Below are 27,549 nucleotides of genomic sequence, written 5' to 3' on the forward strand. Positions count from 1 at the left end.
TATGTTTAATCCACTGACAAGACGACATCTATAAATAATAACACAATAGGGTCACTTATACAGACAGTTTTACCCTACAAGGGGAGGCGATGGGTGGGTGGGGTAATATGGCACTCTTGAGTTTTCTTTTTTATGGATGCGTGCGTGGGTTTCGGGTTTCCAACTGATGAATAAAGTAAACTTCTATCCAATTCCTGATATATATCAACGTTCGTCGTATCAGATGACGATTCGAGTATAAATGTACGTGCCGTCGAATGTTGTTCGAGGTGATTAGATTCATTACGGGTTGCCAAGTGTGACATTTACAAAAATATGTTGAGATTTTGATTGGCACTAATTGCGCTTTTTCTGAATTAACATATTCGCAAAAACATATTCGTAATCGCGTCATTTACAACATGCAAATCTTTGTAAAATACCCTACAACGATGCCCACGACAAGATCTATCAACCGCATTTCGAGATAAAATCATGGTTGCTGGATGTCGCATAACCTGGTTCACAAACTGAGTTAAGGTTGTGCGCATACTTCAGGAGGTCCGAACTTTCCATATCGATCTTCGTGGGAGTGCGAATTTCCTGCCAGTCCCTGTTCCCCTGTGATGCGTTTATTTTAACAAAAATACCCCAGACCTGCCAAGTCTGCTGTCAGAACTATCAGAAAAATTTATGATTCTGCTCATGTGAGAGAATTTGATGCATTCAAGTTCACCGTTACTTGTAGAAGAAACTATGACAGGTTCGTGGAAGTTTAGAGAAAGTGGAAACAGTTAACATTAAGACCTGCCATTGGAAGTGTGGTTCAATTTCCAGATATTTTTTGTGATAACTCATGCCTGCAACGTGAATTATCTTTCTTTTCATCTTTATCTTAGTTTTGTATGTTAACCTTTCACTTGTTAGAAGAGACGAAACTATGACAAACAAAAAGCAAGCACACCTCGTTGTGCGATGAGGTATAACATGTTTATTTAATGTTTATTAGTAAGATAACACAAAGAGATACGACACATACTAAAACAGGTTTGTCAACAAATATCAAAAAATCTCCATTCAAATAAGAATGAGGATTGATACTGGATTCTGGGAGGAATAGGCTCTTCTTGAAGCTTTAATTTGATTTACAACCAGCTTGGTCAAAACACACATTCTGGTGGTAGTCGACCAAAATATTGGAAAGTATTCTTACACAATCATTTTGAGGTGACATGAAATATTAAATAATACATAATAAAAACAAATACAAACGAACAATATTTTGAGGTAGTACGAAAACCACATTTATACACATTCAGTTTTCATCATTACTGACACAATCAAGTATGATGGTCATTGAGTAGATTACAACAACTTAAGATCGGATATAGATGTGGCATTTTTCGATACATGCCTACCACATACTAAGTAAGTACACACTGTATTATTGTTTCCAATATAATCAAAACTTGAAAATAGAAGCTTTTGAAAAAATAATAACAGACAACCTGCTTCAACTGGGAATAAAATAGAAAAGGTTAAATTTTGACACAATAGACATCAGATGAATATAAGAGGTTGTTAAAAATATTCATCTAATTTAAATAATTTTCTCATGGGCAAATAAACCTACCGGAATCAAATGAATCTACCTATTATGCACTTTAAAGCATTATGCTGATCCTTATTTGTAGATACTTAAATTTTGAGGTAATTTATATACGAATTTCTATGTCACTTGGGTAGCGCAATATTATCACATGTAGAATGGTGGAAAACTTCTAAATAATTAGACTGAGAGATAGGCATATGAGTTCACCTTAGTAATAAATATTCACCTAACTGCATTTTTTCAACAGTGTTCCAATAATAAAGTCTCATTAAGGTATGTAAACTTGAGCATTGACTCATTCATTAGCAAAGCGAGCTCATTTGGAATATAGGGAATTAATTATTAATTCGAACATTTCCGAACGAACAAATAACTTCCCACTCAACCATGAAAGTTCTTTGAAATGGAAAAATGAGGCAACTATTAAAAATATGTGTCAAAATTGAGGGTAAGAAAATTTATATAAAAACATTAAATCCCTGGACAAAACAATTGAGGTAAGGTTATAATGGACAACAACAGAAAAATATGTCACATTCAGCAATAAAACAAAACAAATTCGAGTCTTCATCAATTGATTACACTGTAACATATTTGAAAATGTCAAACAGTAAACAAGGAAAAAACACACATGTTCGTCTTTCAGGTGGTTAAAAGAAAAAAAGAGGAAGTGTTAGAAAAATTAAACATAAGATATATAACAAAAACAAATACGGTACTTGGAATTAACGATGACAAACAAAAAATTGTAATCATTTTTAAATATTTGCCATGTCAGTCATATTGGCCCTCATTAGAAGTTAAATAATAGTTCAAGTCCAATTTCGGAAATGACACAATTCTCAATTATAAATATTCGTAGTATTTTTATGCTGTTCTATAAAAGCGTCTTACATCTGTATATACTAAAAAAATTGATGAAATTTTAAGTCTATGAATGCATGGAGGTAGGTTTTACAGATACTTTTATTTTCCCTCTTCAATTTGAAATGAATTTTCAGCGCCCGTGGTCGGCCACCTTGCAAATTGATGTTCTTCTGTTAAAACCAAATGTTCATGGGCACAATCTATACGCACAAAAGTATGCAAGTGCAAATGTCCTGCGTCATTTTCACCCGTTTTCCATTCAGATATGGATGTACGTGCTACCAATGAACATAACATATTAATACGATGTTGTTCAAGTAATTAGCTTAGTCAGGTGGTTGCAAAGTGTTACATTGATAAAAATATGTTTTGATAAAAATCTAGTATAGCATGTTGGTATAGAGGTAGCACAATATCGTTTTTATATATTAGCTGGTGTCTGCTGCACTTGAAAATTAATAAAATTGCAGAGGTTATGGGTGCAAATACTGAGATATATTTAAATAAGCCCATTCTGATGTGGAAACTAATAACAGCTCTTTAAGAATAAAATTGATAATGAATGAAACTAAAAGCGTGTGTCTGTAATGTCTATCTGCTTGGTTTATCTACGGTCTAAATAAATCTAAATCTAAAGCTCAATAAAATTATTGTCTACAGCAAAATTATCAAAAAGTCTTAAGGATTAGGTGATCAAAAGATTTTAACATGACATGCAAACACAGACAAATCTATCCCAAAACAAATTTTGAAGCAGATTCATCATATGTTCGAGAAAAAACAAATACACCTATTTACAAATATACAAAATACAGCTGCACAAAAGTACAACCGGTCCCTGAGATACTATATGGTAGCAATGACCACACCGCAGGGGCACGATTAAATATAAAAAATAATAATAACCAAAGAAACCAGCAAAATACCTGTGTCAGTATGTGTGACTGTTGCCAGACTGCTTGATCTGAACATATTCAGCATGAAAGCTAGTAACCACCATAGATAATCATGTGTGATCCATCTCATAGGACAATTACAAAATTGATTGAATTAATTTTCAAAATTATTACTTAAAAACATTCTCATTTGAAAAATGAACTTATTTCTCCATTGGTGATATCAATAAGTTTGGGATCATTTAATTATTTTACTCAATTCTTTGACCAAATAATAGCTACGCCTATGAGTATAAGGTACTGAATGTAAAAATAAGTACAGAGTAATTTTAGTAATTTTCTAAAAAACACTAGATAAAGTGGACAGTTAATATTTTCAACTGAAAATATCAAATAATTTAGTAACGCACAATTTGTATTTTCACCCTTAAGCACCCAAAATTAGTCTCTTTGTATTATGTATCGGGATTTAAATTAAAATTAATAATTTTTTTTGATGCTGAATAAATTATCCATTTATGCATCTATGGTAGAGGAAAAGATTAAAAATACAGCTATTTATCAAACAAGAACTTGTGCATGGAACATTCTGAAACAATAAAGTAGACATTCAGATATTAATTAAAAAGGAACTCACGAAGTGGAACATTTAGAAACATGGAAAGGCAAAGCACCAAAATTTAGAAAATCTACAGCGCTACAAAGTCAAGATTAAAATAGCACTAAGACAATAACAATTTTGACAGCTCAGAGGGTATGGCACCAAAGATATGCAGTGGGTACAAGAAGTACAATTCTAAGATTTGAAAATTGAATAGCGATCTGATCTAAAAGTTAGCAGTGGTTTGTTTATTAGTGAAAGTTCGCACCAGGTTGGATGATATAGGATTCAAGAATTATAATTATTATCCATGCTGCCACTGAATTGTACAATTCAGCACTTCAAAATTGCCAGGATTCTAACTCAAATGTGTAGAAGCAGCGTAAATTTTTTATCGAATAAATCAAGGATAAATAGCTAGGATAACATTGTTGGGTCAGTTTAGACATAACGGTACCTAAAAAGAGGAGCGAGCATGTGGTTCTAAAGCCTCAAAAGTAATAAAAGTAAATCGACACAAAGTAGTACAAAAAATCCAGAAATTTAACTCGATTCTGTTATACATACACACGCATCAAAATAGATAATTGATGGCATTGTCATGACTGGTAGAAACATACGAAAATTTAAAAATGTAACACAAGCACTGACGGATAACAAAGAGCACACAAAAAAACTGAAAAAACAGAAATTGTTCGTGCAGCGGCACATTGATTTAAAAGAAAAGGTATGAGGTAGGGGTTTTTAAGACAATAAAAAGTAAGAAAAAAAATTGCGAATTCCCAGGGGGGGGAGGGAGTACTACCAAACAAGAGAGAGCACAATATTTAATAAGTGTAGTTGCTGTGCTCAGGAGTCAGGACGCACATTGAAAGCAATGCTGTAAAATACAACTTGTGGATTGAAGGCTTTTTACTGATGGAAAGTTAATACTTTCGTAGTTATCTACGATATGATTGAGTAGGGAAGCATACTCTATTAAGTTGTCGTACCATCCTTTTCCTTTTACGAGTAGCAAAAAGTTCATGAGGTAGAAAAAGCAACAACCAACAAGCTGTTTAAAATGAGGTAGATAGAAGAAACAACATCTTTAGGTTGGAGATCCAATAAATCTTGAGAGTAATACCGGTTAAAATATTCTGTATTGATGAGGTAATCCTGAATATTTCATTTTGTACTGCTTTGAATCAAACACATAATAGGAATTCCACTATATATTTGCTTCAAACTTTTTTAGCCGTAAGGAGATGGTTACTGCATCATTCAAAAATGTCTCACATTTAAGGCCCAGGTATGTTTTCTGTTTGTGATTTGCATGGAGTCGGTGCTGAATTAGAGATTGACAATGTTTGCAAATCACCGCCTGAAAGAAAAGAAAATGCTTCAAGAAAGGTAGAAGCTGGACAACATGAAATCAATGATTCAAAATATTCATACAGTATTTTCCAGCTGATGAGCAGAATTTTGGGACCCAATTATGTCAACCAGATTTTCTGGGGTTGTCTCATTTGCCGTCTCTGCTCATTTTTTTTCTAAATTTCTGGACCCTTTTTTTGGCCTTATTTTCTAGGGCTGGCCTTTTGGGTGGCTGGGCCCATTTTTTTCCCCGAGTTTTCTGAATTTCTGGACCCAATTCTCGGCTTATTTATTTTTTCTGTGGTTTTCTGAATTTTTGGACCCAATTTTTTGGCCTCATTTTCTGGGGATGGCTTATTGGGCAACTCAACCTATTTTTTTCTGGGGTTATTATTAGCTTTGAACCAAAACATACATTGGTGCTCAACTGAAAGAAAAAGCATCAAAATTTCTACCTATGATCATAGTGCGGTGGGATGAAAATACCCTCATATAGTGTTGGTCAGATTATTAGCCGGGATATACAATAAGGTAACTACGACTAATTTTGATGAATGAAAATTCCAAGTTGTTTTATTTTCTATTTGATCAAATCTCACAGGTTCCTAGTGTCTAATATGAAGTAAAAGTAAGCAGCTCTTCATAAAATTTAATTTCCACCATTTTCCATACAAACTAGCAGTGAAAAGCTGTTACTTGTTTTCAGTAAATTAGCCTTAGTCATTTTACTTAGTGTGGCAAATTTATTTTTATCCCTTACCATGCTCTGAACTTCCTGAGGTAGTTGATGTTGTTTTACTTTTATGATCTGGTATCGGGTGGGATAGAACAAGTGGTTGATTGCATGAATAATCCTAAAAAATCAGAAAAGGTATATACTTATCACATAAGATCTAAGCCACGGGTCGGCAACCTTTAGCATTGAAAGAACCATTTGGTGTCCTTTCCGTCAAACTCAAACCAACTTGGAGCCGCAACCTCTTATCGAATGTCAGTGGCTATTAAAACTCCCGGGAAAGCACTATTGATGCAATGTTCTAGTTCTTACTTAGAGGAAGCCAAATAAATTATGAATGATGCAATAATTCAATTTACGACAAACTGTAAAGAAAAAGTTCGTTTTGACAGATTCTGATCACCTTAATGTGACCTATATTTACCCCTCTCAACTTACACCTGCTGTGATGTGTAATTGGTGAGTAATAATTGACTTTATGCCCCAGACTTTATCCCCACTGCTTCTAACAAAAAACTGCTGTAGCCAATTTGATTCACAGGAGCGAGAGCTCCGAGAACAAGACCCGCAGGTTGCCCATCGCTGATCCAAGCCATACTTCAATTTTTATTATTATTCAAAAGTATGTCGATCCCTTGCTAGCCATCAGTACATTTAGAATAAGGGTTCTCAGCCAGGATCAAATTTAACCTGCCTTAGGGAGAAATTTTAAAAACCCCACTCTCACAAATAGGCTATCCTTTCTTAACATGGTTTCAATACATTTCTTTATTTTAAATGACATTTTTATTTGATATTATATTCACATTGACATGTCTTTCAAGATACAATCAAATACTAACCTGAATCACATTATTTTGTGGAACGGCCATTGCTTTACCATTCTGAGATGATGGAAGTAATGAACCAAAATTTAAGGTTTTAAATCCATTTTTTGATCTGTGAGCAGTTCTTCCATTTTGAACTGTTGAGCTATTAAACACACAGAGAATAGGAAGAATTAAACAAAATTGCACAAAAAGAATGCAGGGTTTTTCAAAGTCCACTAGTTACTACCATGATACATCATCCCAAAACAGAACTCAGAACTATGACATAACGCTTTCGGAATTTGATTTGTAAATATACTGATTCAATTTGAAAATTAATACTAGACATTGAAATCTAGAAAATTATGAGTTGAAAACGAAAGATTTTATTTTGTAAGCATTAGAAAATTATAAAATAAAAATAAAATAAGATGGTTCGGGGCTGGAGCCACTAAAGTTTCTGGTATTTTTGCCGCAATCTAATATGGTAAAGTTTGCCTGGCTCCAACTTCAACAACCTTGTGTGCATAACGTCAAATTTTTTTCTTGTTGTCAGAATCACAATTTATATAACATTGCTGACATAGCCAATAATTTTTAAACATCATTATTCAGCAGCAAATACTATCTCTAATTCAATTACTTTACTTTATTTATTACTTTCGTGTGGCACGATGGCATGTCAGTTAAAGCAATAGACTTAACTGTTTCGACATCTCATATTACACGCATCAAGGTTAAATCACATGCCCCAGCCGCACCCAGAGGAATAAATAAACCGAAAAGATATTGGTCCTTTCAAATTATAGTTACCCCTCGCATATCAGTGGCTGCCTGCCTGCATAGGCGTGAATAGGCATAGTTTGAAAAATAAATCGAACAATTGATGTTCAAAATTTTCTACCTTGTTTCATACTTCAATTTGTCAATCTCGTCAGGGTAAGAATTTCTCGTAGACGTAGTTGGTTTGTGAAAACCATTTTTCTAAAATTTATAAATATAAATTAAAATTTTTATGTGAATAAGAAAAAAGCGTGGTCTCCAGGCTTTTAATAACTATAATAGCTTCCTATATCACTGAGTAATCAGCTTAAATGAGGGTTTTTCATATTAGGCCCTTTGTCCCTTAGGATGGTGATAGAGCAATTTATTTTTGGGGGGAGGCAGACGAGCAGAAGCCTTCACTGGGTGCTATTCACCACGACTACATTTATTCAAAGTAAATTGACTGTTATTTGTTTAATTCTACGACCCCCAAAAAGCAGAACCCATAGTTTTCCAAATTACTTCTATGAATAGTATTTCTATTTGTGTATGTGTGTACCCAAAAGTTTCAGCAACATGGAACGCTTTACATAAAAGTTAGGTTTCTCTCTAAAAAAATGTTGAAATAGATTTTCAATTTGAATTTGAAAAAAATATCAGATTGCAAATATCAACAACATTCACAGATTTTTAGATAGTACCTTATTAGGATGCTGTTTGAATCCATTCTTCTTACATTTCCCATTTTTTTCATGACTGAATGAAATACTGTTACCGTTCGGCAACAATTTGCTTCTCTGTTCTTCAAGCAGTCCATTCTCATGTTTGTGAACACCACTAGATGAAATATATCAATTATATTCATCAAGTCATGGATATTATACGTGCTGGCAATAGGCCAATAACCATGATGACAATTGGAAAACATTATTGATAATAACTTTTGTATGAATTGAAAATATTGGAATGTACATCAAAATCTATCAAGTTTTAATTAAAGTCTTGCAACCTCCACAACAATATCTGGATCAGCGCTGAACAGGGTGCAAAACAACATATTCAATGCAACTGGTTGACAATCAATCATACCCAACTGCTACTGTTGGTTATGTCGCTCGACCAGGGGTGTATATTAGATCGAATGAGAATGCGAAAATAAATTGTTGACGGAGAGCTAAATGCATCGACACGATTTTGAAGCATTTGGATTTTTTGTATTTACTTAGAATTCTCCCTTGTTTTAGAAATAGAAAAGGATTCTTATTATGGATGAAATTTCTCCCATTTGCCGTCATGTATCTCTCATATCGACCACCAATGGACACAATTTTTTTATTTGGAAAAAATAATAATAAGTAGACCATATTATGCACTATGTGCACTTGAGAATAATATATACCTATATCAAGGAATTAAGGAAGGAATAAGATAAGGAAGGAATTTCATGTCTATCCTGGGGAAGAGAAAAGCCAATAAGACAGGTTAATCATATGGCGAACCAAGGCTTTTCGTCCAGTCTCCAATCCAAGTCAGGTAAGGGGATAGTTATTAAGCAGTTACTTGTTCCAGATGCATGGGCATGATGATGGAAGAAGCCATAACGACAAGACACCAGTGGTTGAGTGAACCACCCTACGAAGGCGATGAGTCCAGCAATCCTCTTGCGCATAATTATCCACAGGATTCAAACCTGTGAACCCGCACATAATCAGTTGAATGACAGAAAGCGTATTCCGAAGCATGCTGACAACAACACTATACCAGACTATACTATTTCTTACTAATGGATTTAGGAGTAAATACGTGTCTTGCACTTGACTTAAATACAATAAATAGTTTACTTTTTAACAATATGTCCATTTTGCTTTGTGATAACTTTATCTGCTTTGCTTGAACCATTTACATGCTGAAGTTTTGATGCTTGGTCTTTACAGCCATGTTTAGCACAAAAGCTACATCTGAAAAAATTGAAATTAACTTTAATAAAATGTCCTGCAACCTATAGTGTTAGTTATTCAGATGCCACCTCACAAGAAATGAAAACTGCAGACGAATCCCTTTAATATTAAATTTCACATAATTATACCGCATTCATTTATTTGCATAGTGTTCGCTGCAGAATAATTATCGAATCGATTACATTTGCTTAATTTGCAGTGTGATTGTACGACTTAATTGAATTTAAATATTTTCATAATATTTTTCAATACTGCAGAAAACATCTATAATGTTGAGTCATTAGTATTTTGATATCACTATACACTGCCTGATAACCGAAAAACAATTTATAAACAAAAATGATAATATTGTCTTACAGAGTTACAAATTTCGCATTCAGGTCTAGTTAGGTACTTTTTATACAGCAAATACCCATCTTATCAGAGGCGATCTAAATACTGTATAATTTCATTCTCGAAAAAAGAAGATGTTGTACTCGTTTTAACCAGTAGATTTATAGGTACTATCGTAATATGTGAACCAAGATGGCGGACACCAGAATGTAGTATGTGTGCCAGGTGAGGGTTAGGCCATAATTTCAGGTAAAAATACTAGGGAAGTTACTTGGCTAGTCGGCAAACTCGTAATAGAACTAAAATAAGAAAAATTGGAATAAAATTATGGCATAACCCTAACCTGGTACACATACTATGTTCCAGCGTCCGCCTTCTTGGTTCACATACTAAGGGAGTACCAATTCATATTCTAATTTTCAATAAAAATAGCTGATCTCTGCTTTATGCAAAATCATATTTATCTTACTTGACTGGGAGGAAAAATTTCAGCAACAGGATGCATATCATGATACACAATAACCCAATTCCAATTCCTATTCCAATTGGTCTTATGAGTGATTCGTCATTGTCTGTATTTTCTAAACAGTAAAAAGTGATTAGAACTTTTTACTGAAAGTCAAATTTTTCTAATAATTATGAACATAGATTAAATTTGAAAACTTATACTTGTGTGCATAACCCAGTTTGCCATTGTCTTTCATTTATCCTAAAAGACTTTTGCTCTGAACAAGATTCTGTACAAACCACCACTGATATATGACGATATGTAAATGGCTACTATTTTCTGGAAGGACCGGTATCTTTCCGGTTTGACATCTCCTACCATGTTCATCACTGGGTGTGATGGGGGGGCAAAGGATTTGAACCCAAAATGTACCAACACAGGTAAGTCCAATGCTTACATGGACACCCACTGCGCAGCTAAGCTCATCTATGGGTAAATAGTTATGAACGTTATAGATAAAGACAACATCTTACCATATTCAGGATTATCCTGTTCAAATACGCAACCGGTTTTTGTGACATCATAATCTTGAACCAGGATGCTATGCACAGCAGAAGATTGACCTCTTCCAGCAATATTAGTCGCAAAAACTTTAATTTTGTAGGCGTAGCCAGGTTTAAGACATTCCAGTAGAATATTAGAGTCTGGAAAAAAGTAAAAAGTCTAAATAGTTACATGAAATTTCAGCTAAGACTAGTTTCTCAATATACGTGGTCAGGGGCGCAGCCAGGATTTTTTCAAGGGGGGGTTACGGTGGAATAAAAACGCGTTTATAGGTCTTTAAAAAGATGTTCCGACGATGGCAAAACAACATGTGCGTCGCTGTGTCTCATTAGCCTTTCTTTGCATGTCCTACTTTCAGCAATCGCCGACCATTCTCTTTGGTCAAAAAAAATCAATCAACTTTTCATTTCAATGCGCCGTTAACTATATTACTGAAAGTGAATTCGTCGCAAATTCAAATTCCTGTGATATTTGCACATAACGCTTCTCTACTTTTAGCGGCGATTTATCAACATATTATTACCAGTTTGTTAATAATGCATGCTATTACTTTTGGCAACAGGGTTAAATTGGTTTATCGTTGTTTCAAGCAAGAAAATAAGCATTTGTTTTTTTCGCTTATTCAGCAATCGTAATTCAAATATTTCCCTATGCGAAAGAAAGTCTTCACTCCGCGGGGTGTCCTTGCGTTTTAGAGTTTCAAAGTGATGCCGATGATAGAGAAACACCGACACATGTGGCTATTTGTCGCCAGACCCTGCCCCCTTTGACATTCGTTTATTTTGTTTTGGCATGTCCCATTTCAACCTTTTAGTAATCGCCGATTATTACCCCATTGTCAACAGTTAAATAAAATGCCATCGTCATGATTTTAATTGAAATACCGCAAAAAATGTAAAATAAGAATAGAATGAAATATTAGCAATCATGAAACATCAAGAAATAGCATAAATTAATGATATTTGCCAAATGCCAATGGTTCATAAACTATTTTTGAGTGCGTCACGAAATATCAATCCATTTCCAAAATAAATATATTTGATGTTCCCGTATTTATAACTTCATAAAACGATTACAATCATTTAAAAACAAGCTCATGTATCGTACTGATTGGGAATGTCTTTCAATGTAAAACTCTTGCTTGTTGCAATTAACTGTTAATAAATTCTAATTTTTATTGCAATGCATCGAGACCTATATTACTGAAAGTGAAATCGTCGCGAATTTGAAATCCCGCGCCCGTGATAGCTGCATTCTGCGCATAGCGCTTCTTCACTTTCAGCGATAATTTAACTATAATAATTTAATTATAATTTAATAACATATTGTTACCAGTTTATTGAAAAGATCTGGAAGACAACGCATGTAACTGCTTTTCGCAGACAGACGATTCCAAACGAGTCTTGGACGAGTTTGCTACCCATAAATCTCGAAGATTGAACATTATTCTTTAAAAAAAAATTTCCATAAGATTGAACATTATATTACGATACTTTTTACTCGAAGATTGAACATTATTTTGCAATGCTTTGTTTTCGAAGATTGAATATTATTTTATGACACCTTTTTTCGATGCTGCCACATTTGGCAATCCTTTGTTAATGAACCATACATTTCCAATAATTCATTTTGTTATTTGCTTATGATCCTGGTGCCCTCGCTTGTTAAAGATGCACTATATAACTGAAATTCGTAATTAGCGATAAGCCGATAACCAACGATAACGTATTTGATTAAAAGTATGGATGCGTTGAATGTGGCGAGGCGAGAGCGCGCTTGTGGAATAGTTTTGACGGCAATAGTGTGATACGTCCGTTGCTATTTGTGTCAAGTGAAAGGTAGTACAATTGTATTTAAAAATGTTTAGTGTAGATTGTCACTTCCGTGACCCCCCGCTGGCAACTAGATTCACTGCCGCGTAACAGCGATAACAAATCGTAAACATAAATAATAAATTAGGACGCTGGGCGAAAGTGATAACGCAAAGAATAAAATGATTGCAAGTAAACGTAACACTATTAAAAAAAAAAAATATTCCAAAGGGGGGGGGGGGGGGGGGGGGGTTACGACCCATGTAACCTCCCCCCTGGCTGCGCCCCTGTACGTGGTTACACTATTTTCGTATGTTTCTTTACCAGCGTAAAACCGATCTAGCAAATGTATTTTCGATTCCTAAATCGCAGCAGTAATAACAAAGAAGCTTTATCAAATCTTTTGCCATATCGACTGGGGGAACATTTCACTCTTTTCGGGCCCCTTTTAGGGGGTCGGCTTATATATGCGAGGATATATAGGTATAAAAAATATAAGAATCTTACAGTTCGATGTCTTAATTGTCCAATCATTTGTGTGTAGTTCGGCATATAACAAAGTATATGAAATGATTTCACCATTTGGTTGTGAAGGTCCGACCCAAGAGCAATCAACTTTACCAAGTCTGAGAGCATAGCAGGATAACTTGGTAGGAAAGTTGGGTGCTGTGGAATTGATATATATAAAAATAAGTTTTAAAAACATTGGCATGTTTTTTGATCTCTATATAAGCAGACAGTAATAACTAACGATATGTGAGGAGTTACTATTATTTGAAAAGACCGGAATCTTTCCGGTTCGCCATTACCTACTCAATTTATTACACCCTGGGGTAGGTGGGGGAAGAGGGATTTAAACCCATGATGGGCAATCCGCGCTACCAACACAGGTGGTCTAATGTGTAGCCAAAGGCGTAATCTAGGCGTAGCCAAAAATTTTCAAGAGAGGCGGTTCTAAAATTTCTAATAGTCAAGTTAGACCATAACAGCTAGTAGGCTGGAAAACATGGGGTTTCAAACGTCCAGAGGGTTTAAAAAGCGTTTCAAGCTATCTAAAATTGCTATGTATGATAAAATATACAACAATTTAACTGCCAGGCCAACTTTAACTACCATAGTTAAAATTAGTGAAAATTTAAAATCAAATCACCAATAAGCCATCAACCATTCGACTTTAATCAAAAAATGAAAATTGATATTGGGAAATCTTTTAAATGGTTAATTAAGGAATGCAAGTATTTTAACCATTCAAGCATATGACAATACTCGAATTCTACCTTCTTCTATTGTCCTCAAAATTGTTCCAAGTTTTGCGTAAAAACTATCATCAGTTTTCATATTGGCATTGTTCAAGACGGCTACTGCAAATTCATATCCAGAGTAAGGTTTCAAACCACATATTTCTATTGAAGTGTCATTGCTGGAAAAATAATAATAATCAGTTTCAAATAATCACTATATTAAAATTGTGAAAAGCAAAATAAAGTACAATGAGTACTGCAATATTGTGTATTAAACAACAGGTCCTTTCTTATTATCAGTTTTTTTTTTCCTATTTCGCATCCAGGGGCATCCAAGGGGGTTTTTCAAAAATTCCTGTGCCACAGCTTATAAAACAGGCGCCGCAATTATGCACTCACCAGGGATGGCCAATTCGAATAAAGTATTCGAATGTATTCGAATATCTCGTCATTCGAATATCGGAATTAGCGTTCATAAGAATATCGAATATTTGTGTGACGACGCCGCTTCCAAGACGTTTCCGTTGAAGGAAAACATTCTCGATAGAAACTTGCGCGTGATTGTTTTCATCTCTCATCAGCGTAACAGGTTATTTAGGCCGTAACGCCTTTACATTTGTGTTATTTTCTCTAAAACAAAAATTTTCCACAACTTTGTTCCACGATAACCACGACAATTATTTTATTTTTGTACGCGCACGAAATTGTGAATCTGGTAAATACGTTCATCGGCTGCGAGTTTCTAAAGACAACGCAACTTTTTGATTGAAAAGCGGCAATTTAAAATACTGAAAATAAAACCACAAACAATATAAGTTTTATTGAGGCCCGCGAAAATTTATAAAACGCTTTTCTAGGCAGTGAAAATCGCAAAATTTCGTGGGCTACCGTACACATTATGTTCGGTCGGGCGTTTAGAAACATATCGTCACGAATTGAGGGCGGGATTTGCCTGATTATTCATTACTTTAAATTGCCGTAGAATATTTCCGTGTTAACATTATACAAGGTTTGAAACGTGACGTTTTCCCGGATTGTGAGGATGTATATAATATAATTAATCTAAAGTATATTCAATCAATTTTATTGTGATGAAATAAATTTTACTCAGAGATGTTACAGCAGATTTATGGATTTTTCGAACGGTTTTATCTGAAAATAATCAGAGTGTCAGCATTTTGATTGAGCGGAGTCACTGTTAACAAGGAAGCCTACATCTGAATATTTGCCGAATTCGCAAAATACGGATCTGAACATTATTTAATCGGGCAGTTTACCACACGTTTTTATCCTTATGATCGCGGATTGCAATGGTATATAAGAGTGGTGAGAATTTTATTTTGTCGACGCAACCGCAGGTCAAATTGAAGACAATTAAATTAATAAAGCAAGACATTTTAAATATGCCCGTATCGGTCACGAATTCATCACTTTGCACAACAGAAAAATATATATTCGTTGTTATATCATTCGTTGTAAAAGTCGACTCTTTTAACAGGTGGCATAATCGCGGCGATGAATATGTATTTTTAATTTACTGCTAAACTTTATATGTATATTCATTGTATGAAATGAATTATACACTACACTTAACAGGATTTTATATCATTATTTGAGATTTTTCTAACGGCGATACCGAGTTGGCAAGATTGCAAAAATACGTATTAAAACTAAATACATCAGGCGGTTTATCTCGTACTTTTAGGTCACAGATCGCTGGGACCGAATAATAATGTTTTTTTCGACGTAAGAAGAAGCAACCGCGAGTTACGTTGGACACATTAAATTAATATATAAAGATATTTTAGAATCTCGTAGTTGCCATGGATTGAATATTTTATGTAATCATTATACGCTGAAAAAACGGCTCTTTTAACGAGCGCGGAATCGCGGTGGGTGTTACAGGCGGCAATGGGAATATCCGATTTCGAAAATCCTGGCTGCGCGGCTGGCAGTGGTGGTCATCTATTTTCTATTAATTTATTTCTAATTTCAAACACAACAATATGTTAAACATATTAACAATATGGTTCACATAAATTAATATACAAATATACTGGTAGGTAGTAGAATACTCTAAGCTTAAATATTAGAATTTTAAAGGCATAATGGATTTTCGATTGTTGTTGCTTGTTTCAGTTGCCTGTATTGCCAATAAATTTAATTATTCACAGAAAATATACACAATTATTTAAATACAAGTAGTATTTCTGTCAGTAGACTTGACTATTATCGTAATATCATGGTACCAATGATAGAAAGCGTCAGACAACTCCTTGGCTAACTTTTCATATGGTCATTTGTACAAAGTGAATAATTATAATAAACTTACTGTGTCACAAGTTGCTATTATTTTTTATTGATAGCTATAAACTATCAATTACTTTGTGTACATATACTGTTGGTTTGTGGCTTTATTCTGATATTTCTATTGAAGCTTTTTTCATAATTTACTGGGTTTTACTTTTAATAAACTAAAACAAAAATGTGTTATTTTCGATTTTAGAATGTATTCGGAATTCCAGATTCGAAAACATTATTTTAGAATGTATTCGGAATAGTTTAGTATTCGGAAATGGCCATCCCTGGCACTCACTAAAACTTTTTTGACGGATAACGATTTTTCTGTTGTGTAAAGTATTCAATCCTAGCAAATTTAGCCCAATTCGATCGTACACGTTATTAGCGACTTTTTCAGTCTCCAAAAAATTTTGAAAGGGGGGGGGGGGAGGGAGGAGGGGTTTCCAACCAGCGAAACTTTCCCCCTGTTTGCACCGCCTATGCCATAGAGCAGGGTGGTCCAAACCCAGGCCCGCCGCTTCATCATCTGTGGCTCACGGCGCTTGTGAAGTGCTTGTTTTGTATTGCACTGTTTACCTATGCTTGGTACTATTGTGGCCCGCGAACAATGCCAAAATAATTTTGTGGCCCGCGGAGACCACAACCTTGGACCACCCTGCCATAGAGGATACAAAAGTGATAAATATTGATTAAATAAATAATAAGACCAATACCATATTCTCGTCACTCTATTTATCAATAGAAGATGAAAGTAAAAAACTAACCTGTTTTTGTAAGAAAACTTTTGTTCGTGTGACATATGTTTTACCAATTGGTATCGAACAGAAAAAGCAACATCTTCATCTGTTTTATTGTAATTCCATGTTATATTGATACAGCCAGGTTTAGTAGCATTACCCACAAGATTGGTTGGTAGTTCCTTTTTAACAAATTCCTCTTGTTCTGTGTAGATATAATGTTCAAATTTATGTGACTTTACTGTGACGACAAGTTGAAAAATAGCTCGGTGGTCGGGAATATGCTTGCCATCCCAACTATGATTATCCAGCGCTAATTCGTAGGTTCGAATCTCAGCAACCTCCAAGTTACCATGGCAGTATGGTTAAATCAGAATGGGTTACAGCATCAGATAAGGCTGTTTTAATCATATATGGGAATATGGGATCGATTCAAATAAATCAAATCAAATAAAGCACTAACCTGGAGGCAATACAGCAAATGATGTTGTCTCACAAATCCTATGAAGATTATCAATGAGGTTAATGTCGATTATGAATGCTTTCCTGGAATCTAAACAAAATAATTGTACGATAATTTTTACTCAAAGACGTAGTTTTTTGCTAAATTTCAGAGCACGGATATATGTTTTTCCTAAAAATACTCTTGTCTATTCTATTGCTATTCATTTGAAATATTTTATTGTAAAAAAACATGCCGCAAAACTTTCAATCACTCAATTCCAACTACTTCTATATAAAATTTTTAAAAAATCGTTACCCACCAACACCAAGAAATGTGATATTTGAAGCTGCCGATGTCAGCTGATGCTCTGACAAAATTTTGCTATCTAGTTTCAATGTGATGTTGACGGCAGTTGCAGTTGTATTAGCCATCAATTTCCAAAACACTTTCAAATTATTGCCGTTCGATAAAAATTCGGGGTACATATACAGCAATGACGATTTTTCTAAACAGAAAAGAAGATGATTTTCTGGGATTTGCAGTAGCCAACATAAGAAATTCATGAAAAATAGGCTAGAACCCTAGACCAGGGGTGTGCAAAGTGCGGCCCGCAAAGGAAAATTGTGCGGCCCGCGGAGGCAACTGGAGAGCAGTTTAAAAAAAATGAATATTAAAAGATACAAAAGCTAACAATTTAGGCATTTTAACTTATCATTTCTGCAAGGACCCCTAATGATGACATGAGATCAATAACAAAAAGACATCATTTTGTGCCTGCAACTAATATGAAGGATGAATTTGAAAGCTGTGTTAAATGTACGTGCGGCCCGCAGTTTCACCCGGTTATTGATATTTGGCCCGCCTGCGAAAAAGGTTGCACACCCCTGGCCTAGACGGTTCTCGTCAAAGAAATCCAATGTTCAATAACAGAATGAATTGCTGTGAAGGCGGCATTTAGTTAGTAGAGAAACCTAATGAGACTATGTCAAGGATGCCAGCTTCACAGAAGCATATCATACACACAAACACATTATATCGCAGTGAAACCAAAGAAGGTTGTGTGACATTTTTCAGAATGAACTTTTTTTTTATCTTCTGTTATAATGAAAAACGGTTTTTAGGTCTGGGTATCAACATTCAGTTTCGATTTCAGATAGTGTGTCATGTCCATTTGCAGATTTGGCTGTCAGAACCAAATTATTTCAAAAATGCGATTTCTCTAAACTCAAAATGTGACACCGGTAAGCAAATTAGGTCCTATTTCGGCAAATTATACTAATGGAAATGCTCCATCATGGAATATAGTTCAATCAATTCCTTTTACGTAAAGCAAGTTAAGCTCCAAGTATAACCTATGAATAAAACTGAAAAAAACCTGAATTCGAGCATTTAGAAATGATTTTCTCCGGTAAAGTAGCTTCAACAAATGAGGATTCTTCTCCATAACCAATCCTTGTCGATGGCGTCACTGACATTCCATAATTTTCTCCAGGAATCAAATTGGGAATGAGAGCGTATTCTGTCACTGGTGCATCATCACTGGGAAGCTGTCTAGCTGGTACTTCAATGACATGTTCTTCTTCAGCTCCGTAACGAGTGTAAATCACCTGAATATATGAAGATTTCACTGTGTGATTCTACATCCAAAATATAACAATTAAGGGTGCTCCTGAAGTATGCGTACCAAGATGTCGCATGACCAGAACCCTAACCTGGTACACAACCTGAGTTCAGGTTGTGCGACATCTTGGTGTAAATTTAGATATTGGATTCTATCTTAGTTTTAGCGTCACAAATTAGTGTCATATAAAAAAGTACCACTGGTACAGTGGTTCTCAACATTTTTTATTTGGTTGCACAAAACATTCTGTGGCCCATTAACTTTTTCATGCAAGGGAAAAACTACAGGAAAAAACAAAAAATTCTTTTCGTGAGGATAGACACCTCCACTTTAATAACTAGAATGAGAGTAGTGGCAAAAACAGCATCATTATTCATTGCTACCACAATTAAAGTTTAACTAATTTATCAATTTTTGAAAGGCATGTGGCCCACCTGAGAATGTTTCTGTGACCCAGAAGTGAGCCACGGCCCACTGGTTGAGAACCGATGCACCAGTATATTTGAATATATAAATAAAACCTTACGACTCCCATGCTTTAACACTATTAAATCAATTCCTAAAATGAAAATTAGTATAATCATAAAATGAGATTCAAATCTACCTTGTATTTGGTAATTATTCCACACTGTCCTAGTCTTGGTATGGATGGCCATGTTAGTAGCACAGTAGTACTGTTTACTACTTGTGGATGAATTTTTTCCACTGTAGCTGATGGTACTAATAAAAAAAAAAGGATTGAATTAATTTGAATAGCAATATCACTTGGATGGGTTGCAAAATTAGAAAATTGAGAATATATTTACGTTCAAACCAAACAAATCAATATTCGAACACAGCAGAATTACTATTTACGTACACACCCTACATACTTTCCAAAGGTTATGCTTACGTTCAATTGAAATTACAAAATCTTATACAATAAACTTGTATGTATATTTTAAATAATCATATTTTTGTTTAACAACAAATTCACTTTAGACATTAAAACAGAACTCATAAGTCTTAATTATTTCTACGAAAATGGATAAAATTTATTTACCACTTCCGTTTGTGTACAATTGTGCCCTAAAATTTGAGTAATCTGGGACACCTGACACGAAAGTTATGTTCTCTCTAGAACAGAGTTTCCCAAGATTCAGTTGTTTTAGAGAAAATTCAACTTTTTATTTACCTACAGCATTATTAATATTTTCATCTTACTTAATAATATTGTTGTGTTGTATATATTTTATGCACACATTATAACCTATTCAAACTGTACAAAAGTCAGTGTTTGGGTTGCATGTATCTCTCGCTAATGATCCAATAAATAATGCAAAACAAACGGAAACAGACTTTTTATACATACAGAGGGGGAATGAAAAGCTTAAAAATAGGCAAAAAGCGGAATGTTGAAAAAAATGTTGGGAACGAACCACTGCTCTAGAATATGTTACAAATGACCTGCGTTGTTCTGTTTTTCAGTCACCATGTGTCTTTATTTTTCAAATAAAACATTTTTATTTTATGCACTAAATATTTAGATTTTCATACTAAATCATTTATTAAAAAGTTAGTTTGACTTCCATTTGATCATTTTCTACGAAAATTCACTTGGGGTGTGATGATGTTTAAACATTAAATTTCTTCAATTAAAAAATATTCAAAATTATTTTACCACTTTCCATTGTTCGAACTTTGACTGCATGACTGGGATGTGAAGTATCGCGACGTGTATAAGCAAGCACAATTATAACATATGTTCTGTATGGATGTAAACCTGCCACAGTTGTTCGATATCGAGTGCTGTGTGTTTCTTTCACCAATTTGGTTTTGGAGTTATCTAAAAAGAAGTTTAAATATCTAAGCAAAAACGATGGTTTGGTATCACAGCATGTCGGTAAGATTAATGAAGATAGATGTGTTGAATTACCGCCTTGGATAGTATAGGAATACGATTTCGCAAACCAAGACCCAAAGATAATGATCCATTAATTAAATATTGTGTAAGAACAGATTATTTAGACATACGGAAGAGGGAGTGAAGATTTTTGAAATAGGCAAAGGAGGAATGGAGCAAAAAAGTTCACTAAATCACGTTAGATTGTTTGGTTCAATGTCAGTGCGTGTGTGGTGCAGATGGAATAGTTTACCAGAGGAAGGAACACTAAAACAATTAAAGAAATCTATAAGTCATACCATTTTCAAATTCAATGGAGTAAGCTGTGATATTCTTATTTGTATTTGGTCGATTCCATTCAACAAATATTTCTGTTGGTGAAATTGCTGTTGCAGTTACGTTTTCTGGAGGTGGGATGTCCTCCTCTGTAAATGAAAATTAATTAATGAATACATATTATAAGTTAGAAGTTAACAAAGAGTCGGCTCGGGAGTTGGGAGGATTGAAAAAGAGCTAGGAATATGCTGATTTCCATGTGTGGATTCGCAGGTTTGAATCCTGTGGAAAATAAGTACATGTGAGAGGAATGCTTGACTCGCTGTCGTAGAGTGGTTCAAATCACCTGTGGTCAATCACAGTTTCTTCCACTATCAAGTTCATTCATCCAAAACAAATAACTCGCTGAGCGGACATAGAATGATAACCAGACAAGAGGCCATGGTTTGCCATATGATAAAGCGGACGTAGTGCTTTCCTCTCCTATGGAATAAATATGAAAATTCTATCCTAAGCCAAGATTATTGAAACTGGACTACATGTTCTAATAATGTGCCCTCATCTGCAATCACGTAAAAATCCATAAAGTTTATGAAAATACAGGTGATCTCCTCAAATCACCAGATGTATTTCTGCTTCACAGACATGTCATTTTCAAATATTTATGAAGTTTGTGAAAAGCTTCAATTCACTTATTTTATTATAAAGCGTGACCCTAAAAAACAGAACTAGGGTTGCCACTTCTGCCGATTCATTATCCAATCATGCCAGTCGCAGCGCAGGTGTGCTTTTCATCAAAATTGTCACGGATTTTCAGGTATTCGATCCATTTAAATTCGCGCATAATAGAAACTTAGGCTATTCAGTGGAACCCTAAAATGGCAGTCTGGGTAAAATTACGCCACACATCTCGAGGGATACGTAATAGAGTGTGTTGTGCTGAACTTGAAACTAATGACGGCAGATCAGTAAAAAAGTCAATCACGAAAAATTCATTTTTATTTCCGTCCCATAATTTGGTGTTATTTGGAGTGCCGCATAAACGCATTCAGCAGATTTAATGTTGCCGAAAACAACGATTAACAAATGTTCAATTTTTTTTTGTTTTGGTGAATTGATCTCTTTTTCCGAATCGCGTAAATCTGATTCAAATTGATTCGGAAAAGTTGCGATTCGAATCGATCAAATTCATAAATCCAAAAGTGGCATCCCTAAACAGAACGCATAAATTTCCTAAGAACTCCTACAAAAATGAGAAAAAATTCATTTTAACAATTGAAACTTCTTGTCTGTGTAAGATTGTACCCAAAACGATTCAGTAATCTAGGACACTTCCACCAAAGTTATGTTCTCTCAAGAACATGTTCCAAATCACCTGGTTTCTGTATTTTAGGTAAACATAAAATGTTTGAAAACTTACTTATGAGAATATCAATTTTAACGCCAGTTGAAACAGCGCCGACCTGGTTTTCACCAATGCATTGGTAATACCCTGTAGCTTCTTGTCGTATATTTACTAAATGAAGATAGGAAGATCCAAACAACTTTCCAACTTTTAGGTTGTTCTTGTAAACTTGACTTTCTTCAAGAACAACTGAAAACAAAAAGTGACAATTAGTTTTACAACATCAACCAGATTCTTAGCTCTTCGACTGTTTCAAATTAAGTAATATAGCATGTAGGATGAGGACAATTTATCAGAAACATTATTTATAAAATAAATAGATCAGTTTTATCGCTACAAAGTGCGCAATTTTCAATGCACAAAAAATGAATTCTATAGTATTTACAAAAACCTTCAATTTTAACAAAGCGGCTTCGCGACGAATAGAAACCGAAAAAGCGAACAGAGATTGAAAGTGATTGATTACTCGGTGCCAATAGTATGTTGCGCTTATCAAACAGCAATATGACGACAGAAGAGAAATTGCGTAATGAACCAATGCAACTCAATCTTTCCGGCATCGGTGAAGCGATAGAGACGGCAAAGAAACAACAAAACGACGGGATTTCCTGAGGACCGGTAAAAATCCATAGCGGACCGGTGTCGGCCCGCAGACCTGCGGTTGGGAACCACTGCATGTAAGAACATGTGTGAACACTGTTTATTCCATGTCTGATTTCGGATCTAGGCGAGGCGCGTGCATTGTGCCTGAGACGTTCTAACGAATGTGAAGATTAATTTTGACAAAGTATCTATTTGTAATCGTATTATAAGCAATAGCGTAGCCTGGAATGTCGAATTTCGAATATAGCAACCTTTAAACATCGTTTTCAGTGTTTATAAGAATATGGAATGGCGGGTGCACATCCTAGCGCCACCCGTCCACGTTTTGATTAAAAGTATTCTTCAATTATTTTATGTTATATTGAAATTGTAGACATTCGCACCACATTAAATTACAGCCGGCACAAGGGATTTAAATCAGCGCCGACTTATAACACTTATAACAACGTCAAAGATGATTTAAGTGAAAATATTTTACAATTATTATCGTATATTTCAACTTAGTTGAGATAGTCTGGGCGGCCACGACATTAAATCTAAAAGTATATTGTGTCGTAATTAACTGTTTCCATCCTCAGCTTTGATAGTGACCGAGCAGCATAACTATATTTTTTTCATTTCCTGCAATCTTATATACAGCGCATAAAATAGCTTTTAAATATTATTTAGTATCCATCGCGAATTTTATTGTTGGGTTTAAGTTTAAAAAAAACGCAACAGACGACAGCCGATAAATAAAACACAATTTTCAATCTTAAGTTGGGCAAAGAATTATGGAACGTTCTTCGTCAACGCCGCAACCAAGTATGAAATACATGCGAATTTATATGAAGTTTGAAGAAATACAATGTTCATTTTATTTGGGTTTTGCAAATAATATATGTTTATTCCAACGCAAATGTTGCCTTTTCGCTTGGCAATTTGTCGGTTTCATTTTGTTGTTTCTGATTGGTATGGCTATTTGTCCGTTTCATTTCGTTCGCCCAGTACCAGGTTAATCAAGTAATTTAAATTTACCGCGATGCTTGTAACACCTGTCTGTCGATTCCATACTTAATGACTAGAGAAATCGGCAAGTGCCAAAGTAAGTTAAACTATCACAATTTCGGGAATTACGTACACAATTTTATTGTAATTACGGATTTAATTTTGGTTGATTACGTGCAAGCCTACTACACATTCAATCACCAGCAGGATTGTTTCACAATGGACAACAAAAAAAAATAAATAAGCAACAAACCTCCATCTTTCATCCAATAAACGTTAGGTGGAGGATTTCCCTCAATACGACAAGCAAGTCGAACTTTAGATGATCTCAACTGCTGTGGTCGGGTAACAACTGGTTTGTTTATGACAACTGGTTTTTCTGTAAATTAGAAAGAAGAGAATTCATGAAATTTCACAATTCATATTAGAAAATGACTAAAAAGTGTTGACTCGAGTGTGTTAGCGTCACACATTACACATCTCGGGTTCGAATCCCATACCACCCACCTCACCCAGCGTGAATTAAATTGAGTAGGGAATGCCTCACCAAAAAGAAACTAGTAGCTGCTTACATATTTGTATATGTCAGTGGTTGCATGTGTTGGACGTCGTTCATAATAGGCGTCATGTTCTATAAAAAAAGATGTTTACCTAGAATTTTGAGAAAAGCAGAACTTTCTATTTTTGTCGGTACACCAGGAGACTGAGACAATAGTTTTCGAACAATGCAGACATATTCTCCACTGCTTTCAGATGAAATCCCATCTAATATCAAGTTGTTTCTTGCTTCTCTTATCGGACAATTTGTTAGATCTGGACAAATCTTTCCAACTGTGAAGGGAAAAAGATAACAGAATTTGAGTCTCGTTTTATTTGCTGAGTTCAATTTCAATAAAATAGTCCAAAAATATGAAAACTTGTAACACAGTGGAAGAAAATTTATTCATAAATAAAATGACGTTATAACTCGCTACGCGGGCGTGGAGTGGTAACCGGACGAGAGGCTGTGGTTTACCAGATGAATCATTAAGCCGTATTAATCTTTTTCCTCTCGCCAGGAACAAAATATAAAATTCCTATCCTAAGCCAAGATTATTTAAATTTTAAAAGAGAATTCATTAGTAATTAAAATGACATCTAGGCTAAAGACGTCTAGGTTATGGCTTTAATGGCATTTTCAAATCTAGTGCTTTTAAATGAAAATCAGTACTTTTATTATGTAATCGTAGCATTTTGTTTGGCGCTCCCAAAGTATGTGCACCAAGATGGCGCACAACCTGAACCCTAACCTGGTACAACTACTATGTTCAGGATGTGCGCCATCTTGGTGCACATACTTCTGGAGGTCCTTTTGTTTTTAAATCAACTACTAAATTTGGTTATGACAGACTTAGATTTGCAATCATACATTATACCAAGAGTTGTTAAATAACATATACAAATGAAAATGTTTGATACGCTCAAGTCTAACGATAGAATTTAATGAAAAATTACCTCTCTTTATCCATCCGTATGTCACATTAGGCTGATCCGCCAAACATTCAAATATTGCACTTCTCTTTGGAGGGAATACTGTTACATTTTGTGGTTGATATTTAAAATCAAGAGCATCGTCCGTTTTATCAGTCGTTTCTGAGAAGAAACATTAAAAAATATTATTGTAGGTATTATCTAAACTAATATAAAAAGTTACAAGCTACAAGTAGGAATTATTGAAAGGAGCAGTCAAAGCTGTATTTTCATGTGGAAATTGTTCTGCATAGCTTGTTTCAAATCGATTGAAAATAACTATGATTTGAATTTACTCAATCACTCTGATTGAGAAAACTTGCTACAGCTTTATGCTTTCACTGAGATAGTAAGCTGGTCAAAAATTTCCATATATGTGTCGACATGTTGACATCTTTAATCTTAAGGATGATCCCATTCTTAAAGATGGTTTTGGTACACATAACATATTGTCAGTACAGTGACCTCATGGTTTAAATCACAAATAAAATATAGGCAATGTCGAACAGAACAGATTCTGGGCTCTCAAGTTATGGTAGCTCCCTACCACTAGGTGGCATCCTGGACAAAGCCTTGTCTGGAGCAAAATTGGTCTTAACCCGCCATTTAAAGAAGGTACTCCTGTATTGTATGTACCAGGGCAAATACCCTCATATATTTTATTTTATTGAGTTGTAAGATTATTTTACTTCATGTCATGAGTGAGATTTAGTCCATGAGTCATTAGTATTAGCAAGCTGTTATTATCCTTTTCTTAGTTTAGTAATTTCACCATTTCCCCAGGTATCGGTTCTTTACATAATATAAAATATTGGTGCATACACTTCTGGAGCGCCAGAAAAAACGTTGACTTCATAATTGCTTTTGTAGCTTTACTCAATGTTTGATTCGATTTGTTGATTCTGGTAACTAATTATTTCTAACACAAAAAAATGATTGTTATAAATTTATATACCTGATGACACAACAGATAATCTTGAAGTTTTGCTTTCAACTTCTCCTAACACTGATTTAGCATAACATCTGTAAGATCCTGTGTCATGGTGAGAGACATCAAATATTTGCAACACACCAAACGAGAGAAATCTGAATCTGAAAATATAAATGGTTTCATAGTGAGATCCGGAATCTTGATAAGCTTTTGAGTTATGTCATTTCTCCTATCCTGTCTCAAACATGTTTGTGTTATTTTCTATTGAACTGATTGAAGTATTTGGTTGTATTAAGATCTTTTCTAACAGTTAGATTCACATTAGGTTAAATGTGTTATGCTTCATTTGTGAACATTGGATTTATACAAAGACACTCGCACAGTCAGTGATCTTAAAAGAATATGCTTATCTGATATGCCTATCATAAACTAACAAGGGGTCGTGTCTTATTGGAGTAGGTTTCAGTTAGTTGATAAAATGAAATAGTGTAGAAAAACATAACCCAGGTAGGAACATCTTCTATAAAGAAAGTAACTTTTGTGAAAAGCGTCATAGATTGCTCAACTCTTGGTACATTCATACACAAACAGAAGTTCAAGTAGTAATTAAATTATTTGGGCCACCCTGTATTATTGATAAATAAAATTCAAGGGGCAAAAAACATTCAACTGAGCAAAGTATTTTCTCAACATATTTTCCAACTCATCTAGGATCTTAAAAGATGAAGGGTAATCTTGTAAACTACTATTTCGGAAATCGGAATTACCTGGCAATACTAGTAATCCTTACTTATTTTTCACTCATGTTCTGTCTCATGATTACAGAAAGCTAAATCCAACTCATCTAAATCTGAACTCCCTCATTTATGATTCGCT

General features: G+C 34.7%; 1 protein-coding gene across 1 annotated transcript in view; it reads right to left on the bottom strand.

The window, feature by feature from the left end:
- Window positions 1–947: 947 nt before the first annotated feature.
- The window catches only part of LOC120337673 (protogenin B-like), a 33,687-nt gene continuing 7,085 nt past the window's right edge, over window positions 948–27,549 (bottom strand). The window contains exons 4-25 of the mRNA XM_078109917.1: window positions 26,698–26,834; window positions 25,728–25,865; window positions 24,885–25,064; window positions 24,487–24,612; window positions 22,659–22,832; window positions 21,262–21,387; window positions 20,741–20,905; window positions 19,685–19,800; window positions 18,835–19,066; window positions 17,779–17,964; window positions 17,478–17,567; window positions 17,042–17,219; window positions 14,013–14,155; window positions 13,243–13,401; window positions 10,894–11,064; window positions 10,382–10,493; window positions 9,463–9,579; window positions 8,323–8,458; window positions 7,761–7,840; window positions 6,890–7,019; window positions 6,072–6,165; window positions 948–5,318 (exon numbers count right to left, since the gene is read on the bottom strand). Coding sequence (XP_077966043.1) covers window positions 5,236–5,318; window positions 6,072–6,165; window positions 6,890–7,019; window positions 7,761–7,840; window positions 8,323–8,458; window positions 9,463–9,579; window positions 10,382–10,493; window positions 10,894–11,064; window positions 13,243–13,401; window positions 14,013–14,155; window positions 17,042–17,219; window positions 17,478–17,567; window positions 17,779–17,964; window positions 18,835–19,066; window positions 19,685–19,800; window positions 20,741–20,905; window positions 21,262–21,387; window positions 22,659–22,832; window positions 24,487–24,612; window positions 24,885–25,064; window positions 25,728–25,865; window positions 26,698–26,834 — 3,073 coding nt within the window. The 3' untranslated portion in view covers window positions 948–5,235. The remainder of the gene's footprint in view (window positions 5,319–6,071; window positions 6,166–6,889; window positions 7,020–7,760; window positions 7,841–8,322; window positions 8,459–9,462; window positions 9,580–10,381; window positions 10,494–10,893; window positions 11,065–13,242; window positions 13,402–14,012; window positions 14,156–17,041; window positions 17,220–17,477; window positions 17,568–17,778; window positions 17,965–18,834; window positions 19,067–19,684; window positions 19,801–20,740; window positions 20,906–21,261; window positions 21,388–22,658; window positions 22,833–24,486; window positions 24,613–24,884; window positions 25,065–25,727; window positions 25,866–26,697; window positions 26,835–27,549) is intronic.

Source organism: Styela clava, chromosome 1, assembly GCF_964204865.1.
Source record: "Styela clava chromosome 1, kaStyClav1.hap1.2, whole genome shotgun sequence".
NCBI classification, from domain to species: Eukaryota; Metazoa; Chordata; class Ascidiacea; order Stolidobranchia; family Styelidae; genus Styela; species Styela clava.